Source organism: Myotis daubentonii, chromosome 10 (genome assembly GCF_963259705.1).
Source record: "Myotis daubentonii chromosome 10, mMyoDau2.1, whole genome shotgun sequence".
NCBI classification, from domain to species: Eukaryota; Metazoa; Chordata; class Mammalia; order Chiroptera; family Vespertilionidae; genus Myotis; species Myotis daubentonii.
Genome location: NC_081849.1, coordinates 14074113 through 14095857, shown reverse-complemented (window position 1 = coordinate 14095857; position 21745 = coordinate 14074113). Strand labels below are relative to the sequence as shown.

General features: G+C 43.3%; 1 protein-coding gene across 1 annotated transcript in view; it reads left to right on the top strand.

The window, feature by feature from the left end:
- The window catches only part of CTTNBP2 (cortactin binding protein 2), a 182239-nt gene that overhangs the window by 127861 nt on the left and 32633 nt on the right, over nt 1-21745 (top strand). Inside the window, 4 exon segments of the mRNA XM_059711639.1 lie at nt 1652-1738; nt 1820-1919; nt 14289-14453; nt 14597-14772. Of these exon segments, the coding sequence (XP_059567622.1) occupies nt 1652-1738; nt 1820-1919; nt 14289-14453; nt 14597-14772 (528 nt within the window).

Here is a 21745-nt window from a genome sequence, read left to right as displayed (position 1 = left end):
TCTATTTTCCAGGAGTTCTCTAAGCATGTCTTGGTCTCCTTAAAAGCCAAAGCTCAAGTCTTAAAGGCCCTGGGTAGGAAGGAGTTCCCTCTTCCTTCCATGCTAAGGCCTTTTCCTCAAGCCTTCCCTTCATATCCCAGAATCTGCCTTTCCCTGAGCCAGGGGCACAGTCACTGTCTTCACAGAAGTCCATCCCAGACACCCTCAAAAGATGCGGCCTTCTGTGAGCTCAAAGGGACAACTTCATCAGAGCACAATAGAACAACAGCAGCACAAAGATACATGTGCATGTGTATCCTTACATTGTACCATTCGAAATTATAAAGAGTAAACAGAGCCTTTGATGTTTAACATTTCTGTGAGTGTGGGTGGCTCAGTCTTCATACATGAGCTCCTCCAACAGTATCAGTTAGGTTGGCCCTTCACCTGCCCAGGTCCTTTACTGTAAGACCTTTCCAAGAAGAAAGCTCCTCCCAGGCATCTGGGCTGGGAGTGGGAGCTCATCCCTGGAATGATGAAGGGGGGAGAATGACCTGCCCTCCTCTTACTCCTGCCTTTGCCCTATGTAGAAGGTCATCGGCTTTTCATCCCGTATATGCTATGTCTCTACATGTTCTCAGATGAAGTAAGTATCCTTATACGTAAGGATAAAGATATTTTTTAATCCTGTAGGCATCCAGGTAGGATATTTTCCTTTACAAAGTAAAAGTGATCAGCCTCGCCCTAAATTTCTTTGGAACACCGAATTCCAAACTGGAATAATATAGGTAGTTGACCAAAGAGTGTATTAATACTCATCAAGATATCATTTACATAAAAAGTCAAAGATACTCTCTTATATACAATGGTTATAAAAAAGATTACAATCATGGATTCTTTTTTAATTATATGTTTATTGATTTCAGAGAGGAAGGGAGAGGGAGAGAGAGATAGAAACATCAATGATGAGAGAGAATTGTTGATCAGCTGCCTCCTGCACGCCCCACACTGGGGATCAAACCCACAACCCAGGCATGTACCCTGACCTGGAATTGAACTGTCACCTCCTGGTTCATAGGTCAATGCCCAACCACTTAGCAACACCAGCCAGGCTGCTCATGGATTCTTAAAAAACATACAAATACACACATCAACTGTGCAAAGAAAAAAAGCGAGAAGGAAACAGGTATTTGCAGTGGTTACTTTAGTGGTTTCTGTTTTGCTCCTTAGTGATTTTTTATATTTTCTAAAATCCTCATAATGAGATTCATTGCTATTTTAATCACTGAAAAGTAAAATAAGCATTGGGAAAACTCAAAGATTATCTAAAAATTCTAGAACATCTGCAAGGGACAAAATATGCTAGGAACCCTGTTCCCAGCCAATATGCTGAACTGAACATAGAGAATAGAACAAGGAGTTTTCTTTTTCATAAAATGCCATCTCTTGCTTTAAGTATATAAACACAATGTAAAATACTACATAAGTATATAAATACAGCATTTGCCAGTGTTTCACATTAAAGTGAAAAGCATGATGTGCTGAACGAATAAAGCTAATTAATTAAAATATGATTTTTAATCTTTTGAAAGGCTGAGGACAATCAGACCACTTTTATTTTTCCTCTGAACTTAGCATTTCCATCTAAGTCCTCTTCTTGGTTTATTAATAGGTCGAGCAATATCATACTGTCGTTTTCCATGGCCCAGAAGGAAGCTTGCAAGATTACATAGTACATCAGCTTGCAGTCTGCATGAAGGTATCGATGACTTGCAGACCCTCTCCCTTTTTTGAAAACTTGAATGTGTGTAGAACTAACCACTCTGTTCCCTTGCCACAGCACAGACAGATGGCTGCAGGATTCTCTTGTGAGGTAGTGAGAGCTGAAGTGGATGCTGACTTCTCTAAGGAGCAGCTAGTAGACCTGTTCATCAGTAGCGGTAAGACCACTTCAGCAAACTGAATTATGGTAACCAAAGGGCTTGCTCGTCAATGACGCCATTAAAAGGAAATGAACTTTGTTGCTTGGGGATACATTTAAGTCAACTTTTCAATTATTCAGGGGCCCTAGTTGGTTTGCCTCAGTGGATAGAGCGTCGGCCTATGGACCAAAGGGTCCTGGATTCGATTCCAGTCAAGGGCACGTACCTCAGTTGCAGGCTCCCTCCGACCCGGCCTAGGCCCTGATCCTGATCGGGGTGTGTGCAGGAGGCAACCAATCGATGTGTCTCTCTCACATCGATATTTCTCTCTGTCTTTCCCTCTCTTCCATTTTCTCTAAAAATTGACGAGAAAATATCCTCAAGATAAGGATTTAAAAAAAAAAAAAAAGCATCTATGGCAGCAGTTCTCAACCTGTAGGTCGCGACCCCTTTGGCGGTCGAACAACCCTTTCACAGGGGTTGCCTAAGACCATCCTGCATATAAGATATTTACATTATGATTCATAACAGTAGCAACATTACAGTTATGAAGTAGCAACGAAAATAATTTTATGGTTGGGTCACAACATGAGGAACTGTATTTAAAGGGCCAGAAGGTTGAGAACCACTGATCTATGGGATGAAAATTGGGAACTCAGATGAATATTCGCAAAAAAATATTTTTGTGTATATATATTATATCATTGCACTTACTGTACTTCCTGCATTGTCTTCCCTTCTTATCTTTTGTTTATAACTCACCTGATGTGAGTGCTGTATTACTGGCACCAGAGGTATACCAAGGGAGGAGGTGGTGGGAGCAGTCCGCCCTAGTGGGACTGAGAACGGCATCACTGCTGCTGTTTAGAATTGCATAGTGATCATGAAAAACACATCAGTTATGGTAATTTATTTTATTTATAAATTTTCTCCCCTTTACCAAAGCACCCTTTACCGCTGTACCAGGGGTGAACTGCTTTCTCCACGTCACCTTTAGTAAGCTATTGACCATGACTTTGCTAAACACATTGCGTATATTTCATCTCTGACAGCATATGCCAGTGGGTATAATTCTCTTCATTTCAAAGGTGAGGGGGAAACAGGCACAGAGAAGTTCAGTAACTTGCCACAACTACACAGTGGCAGAACCAGGATTAAATGTGTTTATTAACACAACATTTTCATGAAGTTCTATATTAGGTTTCAGAGCTTAAGACGCTAAGCTTCACCACAGGTGCAATTAGCATAGTCCTGCATAGCATAGCATGTCTAGTGACTATGGCACAAAACTGAAAGAACCAGACTCCAGTCTCCACTCGATTAGAGCTACAGAGAGCCCTGGGGAGCAGGTGACGGAGGGAAGCAGAATCCATGGAGGGAGCTTTGAAAAACAAATTCACATCTCCCTTTTGGAGGAGGGGTGCTTCTCAGCTTTGGGGGCGATCTGATGGCTAGGGCAACTGTTGACCATGCTTAGGAAGAAGGAAATAACCAACAGTTCCCAGATCAAGAAATAAAATGAAGCGGCAGCTTTGGGCCTGGACCGAGGATTCCCAAACCTAGAAGCACCTTGTGGGGACGAGAAAATCCCACTAGAATGTGAATGTGGCTGTAGTACCCAGCCTAGCCTTTGGTCAGAAACTAGTGAAAGTTAGCTACAGAAAGCTGTTTTCTCTGAAGATACTACTGATAATAGCTAGCATTGATTAAGCTCTTCCTCTGGTAGGCCCTGATCTAAGCAATCCTGATTTATAAACATGAATCATGAGAAAACGGGGTAAATACTTTGACCAAAAGATCTCACAGCTAGGACACAAAGGAGGAGTAGGACTCAAACCCAAGCATCTGACTCCTGAATCTTACCTTAATCAGTGCCGGGCACTATTCCTTAAAAACGCACCTGTGCCAAAATGTCAGTTTCCCCCTTAGTTATGTAACAAAGGCCCCCTACATTTTTCACCTTTGTCTTGTTTCATCTCAAAGTTAGAAGCTAAAGTCTTTTGTTCTCTCCCTATTAGATAGATAGCAACTACAGGCTGAATTCTGCTTAAGCTTAGCGAGCTAAAAACATAGGAGAGAAGTGAATTAGGTCATGAGGTGACCTCAGGTGGATGGCTCAGCATTTCTAAATCTCTGGGGAGCATCTTCTTAAAAAGAACTCCTCTTCTTGGCTTCCAAATTTGCTGAGTGGCGCAAGTCTTTTGACCCCTCACACTTGAAACTCAGGTTTTATTGACAAGCTTGAAAACCTAAATGACCCCAAGTGCCAACAAGCCACAGGAAGGGGTGAACTGACTGGGTGGGGCTAGGGGAGGAGGAGGGACATCTCCATCTACCTGAGGGCAGCTCTCAGCTCCAGCAGGTTGTTGCTGGCAGAAGTGTAGCGTCAGTGTCCTGAAATCTTGTAATTCTTAGGAAAAAGCTGGAAGTCTAGGTATTCATGTAAAAATGTAGGGTTTTTTTCTTTCAATGTTGTCAACTATTTCAAATTTTTCTTAATATATTTTTATTGGTTTCAGAGAAGAAGGGAGAGGGAGAGAGAGAGAGAAACATCAATGATGAGAATCACTGATTGGCTGCCTCCTGCACGCCCCCTACTGGGGATCGATCCTGCAGCATAGGCATGTGCCCTCACTGGGAATGGAATCAGCGACCTAGATCATAGGTCAATGCTCAAGCACTGAACCACACAGGCTGGGCTCAACTATTTCAATTTTTAAAGCAATATGAGGGCCACATAGAACCCCACGGTCTTCTCATTCATGGACCCCTCATCCCTCTCCCATAGCCAGTCCATGGTTATATCTTGCCAAGTTGGCCTCAATGCCCATCCCCAGTGACATCATCTTACTTTCTGCCTCCTTTCCTACATCTCGTCTTCTTTTCGGTAAATGGCTGTTCTGCCTACTGCTTCTCTTCCTTGAACACCCCTCAGAGACCACCAGACCCTAAGTAAAAGCTCTCTGTGGTTCTTGCCTCCCAAGTTGCTTATTTGAACTTTATTTTTTTTATCTAGATATAACATTGCGTATGATTATGGTGTATAATGTAATGCATTGATTTGCAAAACGATTACTATCATAGCATTTGTTAATACCGCCACCACGTCATATAATTACCCTTTTTTTTTGTGGTGAGAACATATTAGTTTGCCCTTTGAGCAACTTTCAAATATATAATATGTTGTTAACCATAGGCACCATGCTATACATTAGATCCTCAAAATGTATTCATTTTATATTTGAAAAGTTTGTACCTTTGACCAACATCTCCTCATTTCCCCCATCACTCCCCAGGTGCTGCCAACCACCACTCTACTCTGTTTCTCTGAGTTTGGCTTTTTTAGATTCCACATATGTGATATCATACAGTACTTGTCTTTCTCTGTCTCACTTACCTCACTTAGCAACTTAGCATAATGCCCTCCAGGTTCATCCATGTCATCACAAATGGCAGGATTTTCTTCTTACTTTATGGCTGAATAATATTCCTCTGTGTGTGTGTGTATGTGTGTGTGTGTGTTTAATTTTCTGTTGTTTCCATGTCTTGGTTATTGTAAATGATGCTGCAGCGAACAAGAGGGTGCAGATATCTCTTCAAGATCCTGATTTAATTTCCTTTGGATATATACCCAGAAGTAGAATTGCTGGGTCATATGGTAGTTCTATTTTGAATTTTTTGAGGACCTCCATACTGTTTTCCCTAGTAGCCACATGAATTTCTATCAACAGTACACAAGGCTTCCCATTTGTCTACATTCTTGCCAACATTTGCCTCTTCTCTTTTTTATAATAGCTAGCTATTCCGACAGGCATGAAGCAAGATCTCATTGTGATTTTGATTTGCATTTTTCTGAAGATTAGTAATGTTGACTTTTCATGTACCTGTTGGCCATTTGTAAGTCTTCTTTGGAATATCTGACTTTTTAATAGATGTCTATGCTCCAGTAAAATGTGGCGTTTACTCCTTACACTTTTTTTGTTTTTCCACTCTCCATATCTTTGTTCAAGCTACAATTTTCATCTAGAATTTTAGAGTGAACATACAACCCCAGCACACACTACAGTTAACACATGGCAGGTACTATGCAGAGTATTATATATACCAGTGATAGCGAACCTATGACATGCGTGTCAGAGGTGACACGCGAACTCATTTTTTTGGTTGATTTTTCTTTGTTAAATGGCATTTAAATGTATAAAATAAATATCAAAAATATAAGTCTTTGTTTTGCTATGGTTGCAAATATCAAAACATTTCTATATGTGACACGGCACCAAAGTTAAGGTTTTTCAAAATGCTGACACGCCGAGCTCAAAAGGTTCGCCATCACTGATATATACAGTACTGATTAAAATAGATATGGTCTCTGCCCTTCTGGAAATGACAGGAAAAGTCCCTGTTAAAATGTCTAAGGACATCTCAAATGAAAGCTTACCTGATCCCTCCAGTATGACAACTCCCTTTAATGAACAGTAGTAGGCTCTGTTTATACATTGGGGCCCCACCTAACTATAGGTCAAGGCACTGGGGGTATTATTTGGGCTTTTGCCTTGGCCCAAACAATATTATATTGTAAACTCTTTGAAGGCTAGTCATGTAGCTTTTTTTAAAAACTGTACCTTGCACACTTATTGAATTCTTATGGAGAATAAATGGGTGAATCTCCTAATACGGGAAATAGCATGGTCAAAGAAAAAGAAAATGCTAGTCATATTCAGGTGCAGTAATCAGAAGAACTTGCTTGGAGTGGAGGCAGAAAGAAGTAAGATTAGAGAGTATAGGAGTTGATCAGGGAGTAGTTGATGATAGGGCATAAAAATAAAGTTAGATTTGAAAATGGCATATTTTTTAAATTTTATTTTATTTTTAATTGAGATATTACATTAATTTCAGGTATATAACATTTCAGTATTTGTATATATTGCAAAGTAATCACAACAATAAATGTAGTTAGTTAACATCCATCACCATACATAGTTTAAAATTTTTTTTCTTGTGATGCGAACTTTTAAAATCTACTTTCTTAGCAACTTTTAAATATGCCATACAGTACTATTCACTCTAATCAACATGCTGTACAATACATGAAAAATGAAGTTTTTGAATAGTAGACTGAGGTCCAAACACTCTCCACTCTATTATGTAGCAAATAGTATGTCATCTCCAAATATGAAAGGGTTTTTGTTCTGTATTTGAAGATAAGTCATTATTACAAATAAGTAAAAGATCAGTAATTTATAAGCATCAGATATCTTCCTTCTCTTTTTAATAACAAAACTAAGACATAACGTTTATTGCTGAGACCTTGAATGCAGTTGCCCAAGTTAACAGCCTGAGCATTATCATCGATTCGTCAGTTTGCCTCATTTTCCACATCTGGTCAGTCCTGAGTTCTGTTGAATCTGCTTCATATATCCCCTCTCTTTTTCCTGCTCTACATTCCCTCTACCAACTCTTACTTCTTACTCAAGAAACTAAGGAGGCCTCATCACTAACCCTTCCTGTTTGCTCCAGACTCCCTCCTTTCATGGCCTTCCAGAGAGCTCAGTCTAGAATACAAAACCGCTCATAGCAGTTCTCTTTTGTTATACTCCAGTGGTTCCAGAATAAAAACTGAAGTTCTCTGAATGTTAGGTTGTCAGGAACACTGTGGTCTGCCCTCTGTCTGACCTTGCTCTTGCTGATGTCCGTCCTCATCTCCTAAAACTCCCTCCACCATCACTTTCAGTTTCTGTTGACCAACCAAGAGCTCATGGAGAACCTACATTTTAGGTCCTATAGATGGGGTACCAAGTGCTTCTGAGCAGTGCCAGGGAATCTCGTGAACTAGGCGGGTAAGATCCATCAATGGGTGTGCTGTCACTTTTAAAGCCCAGAAAGCACAAAGCAGTGTGTTCTTGTGGTCCAGAAGTGATGGGAAAGAACAGAGATAGAGAAGAAAAAGATATTCCTAGTCTGTTCCGCTCAAGCTTTGAGAATAATGAGGGGATGGGAATTATCTACCAGTTACTCTCTTGCTTTTTTAAACAAGAAATTACATTGATCAAGTTATATTACTACAAGTGAGAAATGCACTGATTCTTAAGGTATTGCATGCTTACTCTTGGTTTTTAACCTTTTTCTTTAATGAAATAGATTTAAACAAGTTGGATTGGGCTAAGATTTGAATGCTGAAGTTTATCTTCCACTGTGCACAGCACATATATTACCTTCTTTGTTCCTCTCTGTGAATCTGTAAAAAGAAAGCCAGTGGACAGAGAATGAGTAAATAAAGTGTACAAGCAAAAAAATAGATGCCCTAACCAGTTTGGCTCAGTGGATAGAGCGTCGGCCTTCAGACTGAAGGTCCCAGGTTCGATTCTGGTCAAGGGCATATACCTTGGTTTCGGGCACATCCCCAGTAGGGGGTGTTCAGGAGGCAGCTGATCGATGTTTCTCTCCCATCAATGTTTCTAACTCTCTATCCCTCTCCCTTCCTCTCTGTAAAAAATCAATAACATGTATATTTTTTAAAATAGAAGAAGGAAGAGTAGCAAATGTGTTTTAAATAATGTTTTAAGAATTTAACAATTATATGGAGTTTAAAAATGCTACCAGTGAAGAAAAAAAGGTAGAACAAAAGAATACTTCAAAAAGAATGACATCGCACTTATACTAGCAAGAGCTATTCTGTGTTTCTTTTAAAATAACATCTTCCTTCTCAGGTTGCCTTTCGTGAGAGATAGTCATGCCACATGCCTCTGTTGCATGTAAGGAGGCTGTGAACACGCACTAGACTTGTGTCAAAATTTGCTTCAGTGTAAGGTAGGGAGTTAGGTTAGCAAAACAGATACTTTTTCAAATTACATGTGACAGTAAGTCGTAAAAAAAAATTCAGCCCTAGATTAATATTTTAAAATAATACTTTGAATTCCTAAGTGAACTCTCCTTTTTAGAAGGAATGAGGATGGAATGACGTACAACGGGAGGAGAGTATGCTCACTGGCATCTACATGGCTGAGTTCACCTCCCTAGATCCTGCATCACATCCAGAAGGCTCTTCCAAGGCTTGCCCCTGGCTCCTCATCTGAACTCTCCAGAGCCTCACCCCTGCCGAGCCCTTCTTTCAAGCAGACAGTGTAAAAGACAGCTGCTTTCTCCCCCCAAGGGGAAGATTGTAGACTTAGGGTCACTCTAGAGACACAGGAGTTTGAACTATAAATGATACGTCAAACATTTTTAAACCAGTGAGTGTTGTTCTAGGACTGACTCTTTGGAACTTTTAATACAAGGGTGTTCAAAGCTGCAGGGTAGCCCTGACCTAGCCCAGGGGGGTGTCTGTTTACGATTATCAACCTGTAGGAGAGGAGCAGGGCTGACATAGCCTATAATGTTGGGAGAAAAAAAGGGGGCAAAAAAGAAAAAAAAAAGAGTAGATAAGTTTCTGAAATAGGATTTTGAAGTAGCATAAGGCAAAAGTATTCCAAACGGTTAACTTTCTGGCATCAGGCCAGAAGGACTCTCCAGTTCCAACACAGAGTGGGTAGCCTTTTGTCTCCATAAACCCTGATCAGAGAGAGGCTTAACCCTTCAAACTGGAAACCGTAATGACTTCCTGCTTCTATGTAGTTGGTTAAAATAATAGGCCTGAAACTACGCTAAATAACCTGAATTAGACACATGCTATTTCTCAACTAAAATAAAATTTGCCTTTGGACTAAGTTGTTTGAGGATGTTGAACTAAATGGTCAGATGGAGAAATAGGTGGTACTGAAAAATGGAGGAAATGAGGCTGGCAGTGTTGAAGACGAAGCTTTCACTGGAGAAACCCAGTCTGCTTGACCCTTGCTGGTACCTCCTGGGAGACTAAGGTAAACAAAGATGAGGGCGAAACCCAACCCAACTGTTAGGAACAGCAATCCTGTTTAGGACATGAATTTTACATTAAACGTGGGATTAATGAAGTCATTAGCAACTCAGTTCTTGCTTGTGGATCCAGGGGAATGAGTTTGCCGTCTCTTTTCTGTAAACTCATTTATTTCATTTGCAGCCTGAATCCTCACTTGCTGCTCCCATCCTCACGTCCCACCACCTGCTGGACATCTCAGAGAGGCCCTGTCCTTTTCAAGCACATCAGGCCTGAACCATAAATTAGCACCCCCACCCCCTCTCCGAGTACACTCTTGCTCATGTGCTCTCTGCCTCCATTCACTGTACAACCTCTTCTCTGGTGGGAACCCCGGTTGTCACTGATATTTCCTCTCTACCCAGCTCTCTAGACTGCTACCCCTGAGCCTTATTGACCTCTCTCCAGATGCCTTTTCATCCTCTTCCCTGGATGAGGTCCTTCACTTCAGCAATAAAAGCCTGTCGGTGCATTCTCCTGTATCTTTCCTCTCCAGTCAGTTCTTTACGTGAGAGTAAGATCTCTTTAACATTGCATGTCATACTGGTTTGGTGGTGATGAACTTCTTTAGCTTTCCCTTGTCTGGGAAGCTCTTTATCTGGCCTTCAATTCTACCTGATAGCTTTGCTGGGTAGAGTAATCTTGGTTGCAGGTCCTTGCTATTCATCACTTTGAATATTTCTTGCCACTCCCTTCTGGCCTGCATAGTTTCTGTTGAGAAATCAGCTGACAATTGTATGGGAGCTCTCTTGTAGCTAACTAGCTGCTTTTCTCTTGCTGCTTTTAAGATTCTCTTTGTCTTTAACCTGTGGCATTTTAATTATGATGTGTTTTGGTAAGAGAATTTTTGGGATAATCACTCAAGTTTTATAATATCTAATCACTAGAGTGACATATAATATTGTATGTCAACTATAATTGAAAAGCAAACAAAAAAATAATTTATATGAAAATGTAAAAAGACAAAGTGAGATCTCAAAGCAGGAATCAAACCCTGTTGATCTTCCTCCTTAAAGAGTTCCACTGGTTCTCAGAGCTGGTAGTTTCTCCCTCCCAACATGGCATTCCACTTTTCATTTGTGGTCGGATTGTGATCTTAGCCGCAGGTCTCACCCTGGATGCCCACAAAGTGCTCAGGCCAAGCACAGGCCAATTAAATCATAGGCTCTGGGAAAGGGTCCCAGGTGATTGTACCGTGCAGCCCCAGCCCCAGGAGGACACAGCCTGCTGTGCTGCTGCTACATCCCATTCCACCAATGTGGCGCCACACTAAGCTCCCAGCCAGTCCTGACTAGAGGGAAGTATCAATTTTGAGTCACTGTTAGGCAGCTGTTCTCACTTTTCTGAACTGAGCCCTGCCCAGCCTCCATTCTCTGCCTATGTATGCCATTTCTTAAACCTAGAAAGCCTTTTTCTAACCTATTAAGATGTCATTCCTCATAATAGTTTAGTTTAAAATGCCACGTTCCCAATTAGAATTAGTCACCTATGATAAGACATAACACTTAACATGGGACATAAAGTTAGGGAGCACTGGATAAATGTTTGTTGAAATGCAGTTACATGTTTCTGAAGATGGATTCTGGCTGCTGGATACTGAAGCTTTAGGGCCACTAGAACTAGCCAGACAACGAACACTAATCAAGGAAAAACCTTTAGTCCTTAGTTACAGGAAAGTGGATACACAAATCATTCAAACTAATATGTTTTTTATTACTGGTTTGTTAGTTTTTCATCATTATTTTTACAAGCTATAGATTTATCATACTTCCATAATCAATGTATTCCTGAGAGAACATTGAAACACTGAGATGCATAGTATTTTAACACTTTTTACTGAATAACTTGGTTGAAGGGAATCCAGCACACATCAGACACCAGTGTAACAGTTCCCACAAATACAACTAAATTGAGAGGTGGTTGTTACTGTTTCTAGTCTAATTTTTAAACCTTCACAGCATACAGAAAAGCTATTTTAGTCTGAGAAGAGTAATCTTGGCTGTAGGTCCTTGCTATTCATCACTTTGAATATTTCTTGCCACTCCCTTCTGGTCTGATATGTTTCTGTTAAGAAATCAGCTGACAGTCCTATGGGCTATCCCTTGTAACTAACTGCTTTTCTCTTGCTGCTTTTAAGATTCTCTCTATGTATTTACCCTTGGCATTTTAATTATGATGTGTCCTGGTGTGGGCCTCTTTGGGTTCCTCTTGTTTGGGATTCTCTGTGCTTCCTGGACTTGTAAGTCTATTTCTTTCACCAGGTAAGGGAAGTTTTCTATCATTATTTCTTCAAATAGGTTTTCAACATCTTGCTCTCTCTCTTCTCCTTATAGCACCCCTATAACGTAAATATTGGTACACTTGAAGTTGTCCTAGAGACTCCTTACATTATCTTCATATTTTTGGATTCTTTTTTCTTTTTGCTACTGTGATTGGGTGTTTTTTGCTTCCTCATATCCCAAATCATTGATTTGATTCTTAGAACTTATACTCTACTGTTGAATCTCTATAAATTATTCTTTATTTCAGTTTGTGTATGCTTAATTTTTTACTGATGTGTGTTTTTTTTTCGTGACTTTGACATTTTCACTAAAATCCTTGAAAGTCTCATAAAGAGCCTTGAGTAACCTCATAACCATGGTTTTGAACTCTGTATCCAAGTAGCTTGCTTTCTTCCATTTCTTCCATTTGTGACATGTTTCTTTGTCTCTGCATTTTGGCTGCTTCCCTGTGTTTGTTTTTGTGGATTAGGTATAGCTGCTGTGTCTCTTGGAATTGGTAGAGTGGCCTTGTGTAGTAGATGTCCTGCAGGGCCCAGTGGCTCAGCCTCTGCAGTCACCTGAGCTGGGCACTTTAAGTCTGCCCCTGTGTGGGCTATGTACAGTTTTGTAGTTGAGCCTTGATTGCTGTTGGCATCACTGGGAGAAGTAAACTTACAGTTAATTGACTGTGAAGACTAGCTGTGACTATCGTGGAAAAGCTGCTTTGCAGAAAATACCCCTATGGAGCAGGACTTGCTTCAGTGGGAATTTGGTGCTCACGGAGTCTGCCTCTTGAGTGTGTCACTTGTGGATGTGTAGTGTTGTAATGTGCTATGATCTGAAGCTGTCCACCAGGTGCACTGGCTCTAGGGCCTCCAGGGAGGTGCAAAGCCAGCCACTTCTTGGGGCCACCTGGCAGGAACTACAGAGAAATCTGCAGATGGCTATTTCCTGTTTGTATTGGGCTTGGAGGTGCCCAGGCAAAGCCCAGCTGTGAAGCAAGGCAGGCTGTGCAAGTGCTGAGTCTTGGGCCTTTTATTGATAGGATTGGGGCACTCTGGCACCAGCTGCAGCTTGTTTGAGAGATTTTAGCAAAGTCTGAAGCCTGAGCCAGGACAGGCCATTCATATGGAAAAGCTGCTGCAAACAGCTTGGGTGGGGCTTATTGGATGGGACGGGGTTTCAGGGAATCACTAGGTGTAGCAAACAGTGTGCTCTGGACTGATGAAGACTCAATAATGGCTGCCAGTCAGGCTGTGACAGGGGAAGTCACAGCACAGGAATAATGACCTGTATGAGCATCCTTGTCTGGGAGGAAGCCACCCCCAAATTCCTGCCCTGATGCCAGCAATCTAGTTCCTCCCCATATGTGTCTGGGTCCTCTGGCGCTAAAGCTCAGAAGAAGTAGGATCAATCATGTAACTTTGTGCACTCACCCTTTAAGAGGAACACCTAGGATTCCAGTCACCTCCTTATCACTCAGCTACAATCCCGAAGTTACAAGGACTTCTCTTCCCAGCTCTGGATCCCTGGGCTGTGGCTCTGGTGTGGAGCTGGGGCCCCTTGCTCCTCATGGGTAGTCTCCACAGAGACGATCTCCCTCCTGATTAAAAAAATGGCACACGTGTGTCAGACCCACGGTTATGTGCCTCTGCCCCTCCTACCAGTCTCAATGTGCTTTTCTTCTTTACTTCTCTAGTTGTGGGATTTCCATTCAGCCAGCTTTCAGGTGGTTCTGAATGATGGTGGTCTGTATTTTCGCTGTAATTTTGATGTGGTTGTGGGAAGCGGCCAGTACGGGCATTTACCTATGCCACCATCTTGATTCTTTCTGGGAAATTAGAGGATGTCTCCGCCAAAATGAGTGAATAACTCTATAAAGAGACAGAGATGAAATCCAGAAAACAGCAGATCCATTCAAAAGGAAGCCTATTTGTTCACTTTAATATCCATTGCATGAATATATTCCTATTATTCCACTCTACTGTTGGTGGACAGTTGGAGTGATTCCATTTGGGATCTGCTGTGGAACTGCTATTGGATGGTTGTGTGTGTGTATCTTCACCTCTATTAAATAGTGCCAAACTGATGGCCGGAGTCCTTCTACTGGGTCAGCAATTGAAGAGCATTCTTAGTATGTCACATCTTTGCTAAAATTTTATATCTTCAGACTTGGTAAATTTTGCCCATTCATATTTTGTAAAAGCTTGAATCACTGCATTTCATTTCTGACCACAGCTTATCTGATCCCAGTGAAACAATCTCCTGTTAATAAGAAAATCATCATCATCTTAGAGAACTTGGAGAAAGCTTCACTGTCTGAGTTATTGGGAGATTTCTTGGCACCTCTGGAAAATCGCAGCACTGAAAGCCCCTGTACTTTTTCAAAAGGTAAAGATTGTGGCGAGATGAGAGCATGCTGAGAAGCAAGCTCCCGTGAGACCATTCTGAGTTTTCTGTTCCCCAGAATACATGCTAGACTTCATGTTCTTTCTTTGACTTATTGTAATTCGTATGTGTCCCATAATATGGCTTATTTTAGGAAACGGAATGTTACTACTTTCATGAGAACTGCTTTCTAATGGGTACCATTGCCAAGGCCTGCCTCCAGGGCTCCGACTTGCTGGTGCAGCAGCATTTCCGCTGGGTGCAGCTGCGATGGGATGGCGAGCCCATGCAGGGCTTGCTGCAGAGGTCCTTAAGAAGGAAAGTTGTGAATAAGGTAACAACCCACAGCTGCAGCCTATTGTTGGGAGCGGGGCTTTGGGAGACCTGGGCTTGGTTCTGTCTTTTACTAATCGTGTGGCCTCAGGCAAGTGCAGTGTTTGGATAGTCAAGGGTTAAATAAGAGAATGCATATAAAATCCATAAAGTTTCTGGACTATGTTAAGTTTTTTTTGAAAAAGGCAAATAGGTTTTACCATTATTTATTATTCTCAGGGAGTCTCACCAAGTTCTAAGTTCTGTGGAAGACTAGATTGGAAAATTACTCTTCTTAAGGAGAAGCCACTGCTACAGGGGCCTTCAGGATATTATCCATCTATTCAAGCTACTTTTAATATGACTTAAACCTGCCACAGTAATACTAAAAAGTGACATGAAAAATTAGAATTCTCTTTTGACACATTTTATATTTTTAACATTTTTTTATATTTCAATTACAGTTGACATACAGTATATTAGTTTCAGATGTACAACATAGCAATTAGACATTTATAAAACTTATGAAGTGAAGACCCCAATAAATCCACTGATATACACGTAGGTTGCTTCATATCTTGGCTATCCTATATAATAAAAGCCTAATATGCTAAGTGTCTGGTTGGCCAGTCGCTGTTCAACCAATCAAAGCGTAATATGCTAATGATATGCTAAGGCCACTCAACTGCTCACTATGACATGCACTGACCACCAGAGGGCAGACAGTTGATAGGTCACGGTCGACCAGTCGCTATGACATGTACTGACCACCAGGGGGCAGATGCTACAACTGGTAGGTTAGCTTGCTGCTAGGGTCCAGCCGATCAGGACTGAGCGAGATGGACTGGACACTCAAGAATTTCATGCATCGGGCCTCTAGTTGGTTAATAAAATTATATAGGTTTGAGGTATATAAAAATACAGTACATCATCTGTATACTGTATTTTGTATTTACCACCCCAACTCAAATCTCCTTTCATTACCATTTAGCCTTCCTTTACTCTCTTCTACCTCCCCCAAACCCCTTTCCCTCTGGCAGTCACTATACTGCTGTCTGTGTCCATGAGACTTTTTTTTTATTTGCTTAATACCTTAAGGGTATTGTTTTGTTATCCATTCAGCCACATATGTCTTTTGATTGGAACATTTAGTCCATTTACATTTAAAGTAATTGTTACCATTTTATTCATATATTTTATCTTTTTTTTTCTTAAAGAGTCCCTTTAATATTTCTTATAATACTGGTTTGGTAGTGATGGGCTCATTTAGCCCTTTAAATGAGTCTGGGAAGCCCTTTATCTATTCTTCAATTTTCATGTCTGTTCTTCAGTTCTAAATGATAGCTTTGCTGGATTGACTAATGTTGCTTATGAATACTTTGTGTTCATCATTCTGAATATTTCATACCACCCTTCTGGCCTGATATGTTTTGTTAAGAAATCAGCTGACATTCACATGGAGGTCCTTTGTAGGTAACCAACTGCTTTTCTCTTGCTGCTTTTAAGATTCTCCCTTTGCCTTTAACCTTTGACATTTTAATTACAATATATTTTGATGTGTGCCTCTTTGGGTTCATCATGTTTCGGACTCTGCATTTCCTTCACCAGGTTAGGGAAGTTTTTTGCTTCTTCGCATTTCACATCTTTGCCTTGATTCTTGTGCTCCTCTGGTCTGCTGTTGGAAGTCTATATAATATTCGTTATTTCAGTCCGAGTATGCTTAATTTCTAGTTGGTTCTTTATCATAACATCGAGGGTCTCATTAGATTTCTTGTAGATCTCAATAACTTTATCGGCGCCTTCTAGACAGTTCTTGAGAGACCTTAAAAGTGTGGTTCTGAACTCAGTATCCTCCATTGACAGTTTTGTCCTGTTTCTTTGTCTCCGCATTTTTAATGCTTTCTTGGTGCACCCCCTAGTGGTCTTTGTGCGCAGTCTTGTTGTAGTTAAGCCTTTATTGTTGTAGTTAATACTAGGGGGATTTGACCTCCAGGCCAACTGGCTGTGAGAATCAGCTGTGTCTGCAGTGGGAAAACTTCTGTCCTCTAGGGAGGTGCTAATCTAGCCTTTGCCTGAGGCTATCTGGCAAATGGCTCTGTGCAGGGCTTGGGCGGGGCAGGTCGCACGGGATCAACAGAGCGGGTGGAGGGAGCAGTTATGGCTGCTCTCAGTCCCGTCCCCAGAGGCTCTGCCTCTCAGAGTCCCAGCAACCACTGAAAACCTCGGAGAGAAAGCTGCCCTCGCGTTCTGACCGATGCCAGACAGTCCCCCTTCTCCCGTTTGAGTCTGGGTCCCTAGAGACTTGCCCAGAACTGGAGCTCAGAATCTGAGACTCCCTCCCAATTGAAAATGACAACCGTGCCCTCAGCTACCAGCCCGCTCCGCGCGTACCTCCACACCTTTGTATTTTCCGCACTGCACCTCCTCTGAGTCTCGTATGCTGTTCTCTTTCCTTCTAATTGAAGAATTTTCCCTCAGCCAGTCTTCCTGTGGTTCTGGGCGATGTCCGTTCCGTCTTTTAGTTGTATTTTTGAAGTGGTTGTTCGAGGCAGCTAACTCCAGTGTTTACCTATGCTGCCATCTTGGTTGTCACATGTACCTTTTTCTCTAGGTGGATTTTGAATAAAAGTTTGATTTAGCCTGATTTTGTTCATTTAATCCTGCACAATGGGACTCCTTGGATCAGCACAGTATTTTCTTTTTTTTTTTTTAAATATATTTTATTGATTTTTTACAGAGAGGAAGGGAGAGAGATAGAGAGTTAGAAACATCGATGAGAGAAACATCTATCAGCTGCCTCCTGCACACTCCCCACTGGGGATGTGCCCGCAACCCAGGTACATGCCCTTGACCGGAATCGAACCTGGGACCTTTCAGTCCGCAAGCCGACGCTCTATCCACTGAGCCAAACCGGTTTCGGCCAGCACAGTATTTTCAAGCTGTAACTAACACAATACCCCAATGCTAGCTGCTCCACAAGAAGAGGCTTTTTCCCTTCACCATACCCAAATGTCATACGGTAGGTTTTGCCGATGTCAGTTAAGCACCTCACCATGTCACGTGCCGGGCCTGGGGGAGTCTCCTGATCTCCCTTCAAGAGTGCAGGATGTCTGTCTGCAGGACTTCAGGCACATACTCCCTCAAACATGTTCAAAGATAGGAAGCAGGGTATGTGGCAGATAAAACGCTTTGTTAATCTCCTTCTTGGGCAGGAAAGCACCTTTTTCTGAACAAAATTGTGTGTGTTGTCCTAGAGCTGTGGTCGGCAAACTGCGGCTCTTTGGCCTCTTGAGTGTGGTTCTTCCTAAGCCTTAGGAGTACCCTAATCCTATCTAATAATAGAGAAACGTGGTAATTAACCATAACTTCACTACCCTTCCCACTGGCTAATCAGTGAGATATGCAGATTAACTGCCAACCAAGATGGCAGTCGGCAGCCACACAGCTGTAGCGAACATGAGGCTTGGTTGCTCCCGTGATGGAGGAAGCCAAGGTTCCCTGCCTGCCGCAGCCCAGCTCTGAGCTCCAGATGCAACAATGTTGCAATTATAGAAGCTAAACAAACCCAGAGACCTGCTTTCAGCCACCAGTGGGCTCAGAGCTTAGAGCGCCAGTGATGGCAACAGAGTTTCAATTATAGAAGCTAAACAAAGTCCAGGTACCTGCTTTCAGCCAGCCATGACCTCAGAGCTGGAGCTGGCTCTCAGCTCCAGTGACAGCTATAGAAGGTAAATAAATCCCAGAATAAAAAAAAAGAGGCTGGGAACTTCAGTCATCCACTAGCCTGAAAACGGCCCTCAGCCCCTCACCCAGACTGCCCAGGCACTCCAGTGGGAACCCCCACCCTGAAAGGGGAGTGACCAGCTGCAAACATCCATCATCCCCTCATCCAGGCTGGCCGGGCACTTCAGTGGGGACGCCCACCCAGAAGGGGATGTGACTAGCTGAAAACAGCCATCAGCGCTGGCCAGGCACCCAAGCGGGACCCCCACCCTGATCCGGGACACCCTTCAGAGTAAACCAGCCGGCCCCCTCCCTTGCACCAGGCCTCTATCCTATATAGTAAAAGGGTAATATGCAAACTGACCCTAACAGCAGAAAGACTGGGAATGACTGCTCACTGTGACACAAACTGACCACCAGGGGGCAGACGCTCAATGCAGGAGCTGCCCTCTGGTGGTCAGGGCGCTCTCACAGGGGTAGCTCTGCTCAGCCACAAGCCAGGCTGACAGCTGCCAGTACAGCAGTGGTGGTGGGAGCCCCTCCTGCCTCCTCAGCAGCGCTAAGGATGTCTGACTGCAGCTTAGGTCTGCTCCCCGCTGGCAAGTGGACATCCCCCAAGGGCTGCCGGGCTGCCAGAGGGATGTCTGACTGCCAGGTTAGGCCCAATCCCCCGGGGAGCAGGCCTAAGCCAGCAAGTGATCACCCCCGAGGGGTCCCAGACTGCAAAAGGGCACAGGCCGGGCTGAGGAACCCCCTACCCCCGAGTGCACAAATTTTTGTTCACTGGGCCTCTAGTTAAGTTAATAACAATGTACCTACCTATATAGTTTAAGTTTAAAAAATTTGGCTCTCAAAAGAAATTTCAATCGTTGTACTGTTGATATTTGGCTCTGTTGACTAATGAGTTTGCCGATCACTGTCTTAGAGGATATGAATGAGCATGCATTTGTGCGGGGGGAGAGTGGAGGGAGGATGGCTATGGTAATTCAGTGGACAGTGGGTACCACTAGTGATTTGGATTGCTTTCTGAAATTCCTAATTTAATCAGAGAAATATTCTACCCCAAGCTATGTAAAAGTCAGTTGGCTGGTTATAAATATACTAGAGGCCCAATGGCATGAAAATTCATGCAAGAGTAGGCCTTCCTCCCCTCGGCTGCTGGCACTGGCACCAGCTTTCCTCTGGGACCCTGGCTTCCCTTGGGCCCTGGCTTTGTCAGGAAGGACGTCCAGAATGACGTCCGGAAGACATCTGCTCTAATTAGCATATTACCCTTTTATTATTATAGACTAGTGGCCCGGTGCTCAAAATTCGTGCACGGGGGTAGGGGGTGTTCCTCAGCCTGGCCTGCACCCTCTCCAACCTGGGACCCCTTGAAGGATGTCCTACTGCTTACAGGGATCGGGCCTAAACCGGCAGTCGGACATCCCTCTTCCAATCCGGGACTGCTGGCTCCTAACCACTCACCTGCCTGCCTGATTGCCCCTAACCACTCTGCCTGCTAGCCTGCTCTCCCCGAACTGCCCCCCACCGCTGGCCTGCTTGCCCTCAAATGCCCCCCCCCCCCGCCAGCCTGATCACCCCCAAATGCCCCCCTGCTGGCCTGCTCACTCCAAACTCCCCCCCCCCCGTCCTAATCACCTCCAACTGACCCCCACTGATGGCCTGCTTGCCCTCAACTGGTCCCCCTATTGGTCTGCTTACCCCCAATGGCCCCGCCCCTCACCAGCCTGATCACCCACAACTGCCCTTCCCTCTTGGTCTCTAACCGCCTCTACCTCAGCCCCGCCACCATGGCTTTGTCCAGAAGAATGTGCGGAAGGTCTCCTGGGAGGTCTCCCAGTCTAATTAGCCAGCTGGTTTGCCCTGAAGAGTGTCCTGGATCAGGGTGGGGGTTCCCTTGGGGCATGGAGTGGCCTGGGCGAGGGGCCTGTGGTAGTTTGCAGGCCGGCCATGCCCCCATGTGGTAAGGGTCCCCGCTGGGGGGCGTGGCCAGCCTGGGTGAGGGGCTAAGGGCTGTTTTCAAGCTGGCCACACCTCCTTCAGGGTGGGGGTCCCTGCTGGGGTGCCTGACCAGCCTGGATGAGGGTTTGATGGCTGTTTGCAGGCTGGCCACGGCCCCGGGCAACCCAGGCTCCCAAACCCTCCTTGAGCGGAGGCCACAGCAGCTGGAAGCAGGTATCTGGGATTTATTTATCTTCTATAATTGAAACTTTGTAGCCTTGAGCAGAGCCTATAGCCAGCCAGGGCAGGCGGGAAGCTTGGCTTCCTCCATCGCCAGGGGCAACCCAAGCCTCCTGTTAGCTCCAGCTTCATGGCTGTGGCCATCTTAGTTTGGTTTATTTGCATACTCCCTCCTGATTGGCTGATGGGCATAGCTTGTGGGTGTAGCAGAGGTATGGTCAATTTGCATGTTTCTCTTTTATTAGATAAGATGCTTTTCACCAAAGCACAGCCCTTGTACGTCTTCAACCAGTAGAAAAAAAGGCAAGGTAAAGACCATGAAAAGTCATTAGCTTTTCAAATTACTGATACTTCTATTAACTCATCATTATTAATACTTAAATGTCTTTTCCCCCAAAAAATTACATAAGTAATCACAAGACACCCAAGTTTTTTTGTTTTTTTAAATATTTTTTTATTAATTTTGAGAGAGAGAAAGGGAAAGAGAGAAACATTAATGGAGAGTGAAACTTGATCAGTCGCATCCAGCTCATTCTACAGGGGATCTAGCCCACAACCTAGGCATGTGCCTGAACGGGAATCGAACTGGCAACCTTTTGGTGCATGGGACGATGCACAAGTAACTGAACCACACCAGCCAGGGCCTAGTTTATTTTTCTTAAATTCCTTTTTTAAAAAAAATTTTATTGACATTTTTACAGATGTCTCCCATTTTCTCCCTTTATGCGTCCATCCACCCAACCCCCTCTCACCCCCCCCCCAGGTCTTTCCCCATTCTATTGTCTGTATCTATGGGTTATGCTTATATGTTCATAGACTAATCTCTTCCTGTGCTCTCTCTTCCAACTCCCTTTCCCCCCATCACACACACACACACACACACACACATACACATACACACACATGTCTATTATTCTGCTTCCTGCTTCCATACCTGCCTTTTTTTTCATCACTTTATTTTGTTCTTTAGAGTTCACTTATAAGTGAGATCATGTGATACTTGTCTTTCTTTAACTGACTTGTTTTGCATAGCATAATACTCTCTGGGTCCCTCCATGCTGTTTCAAACAGATATCCTTTTTTACAGC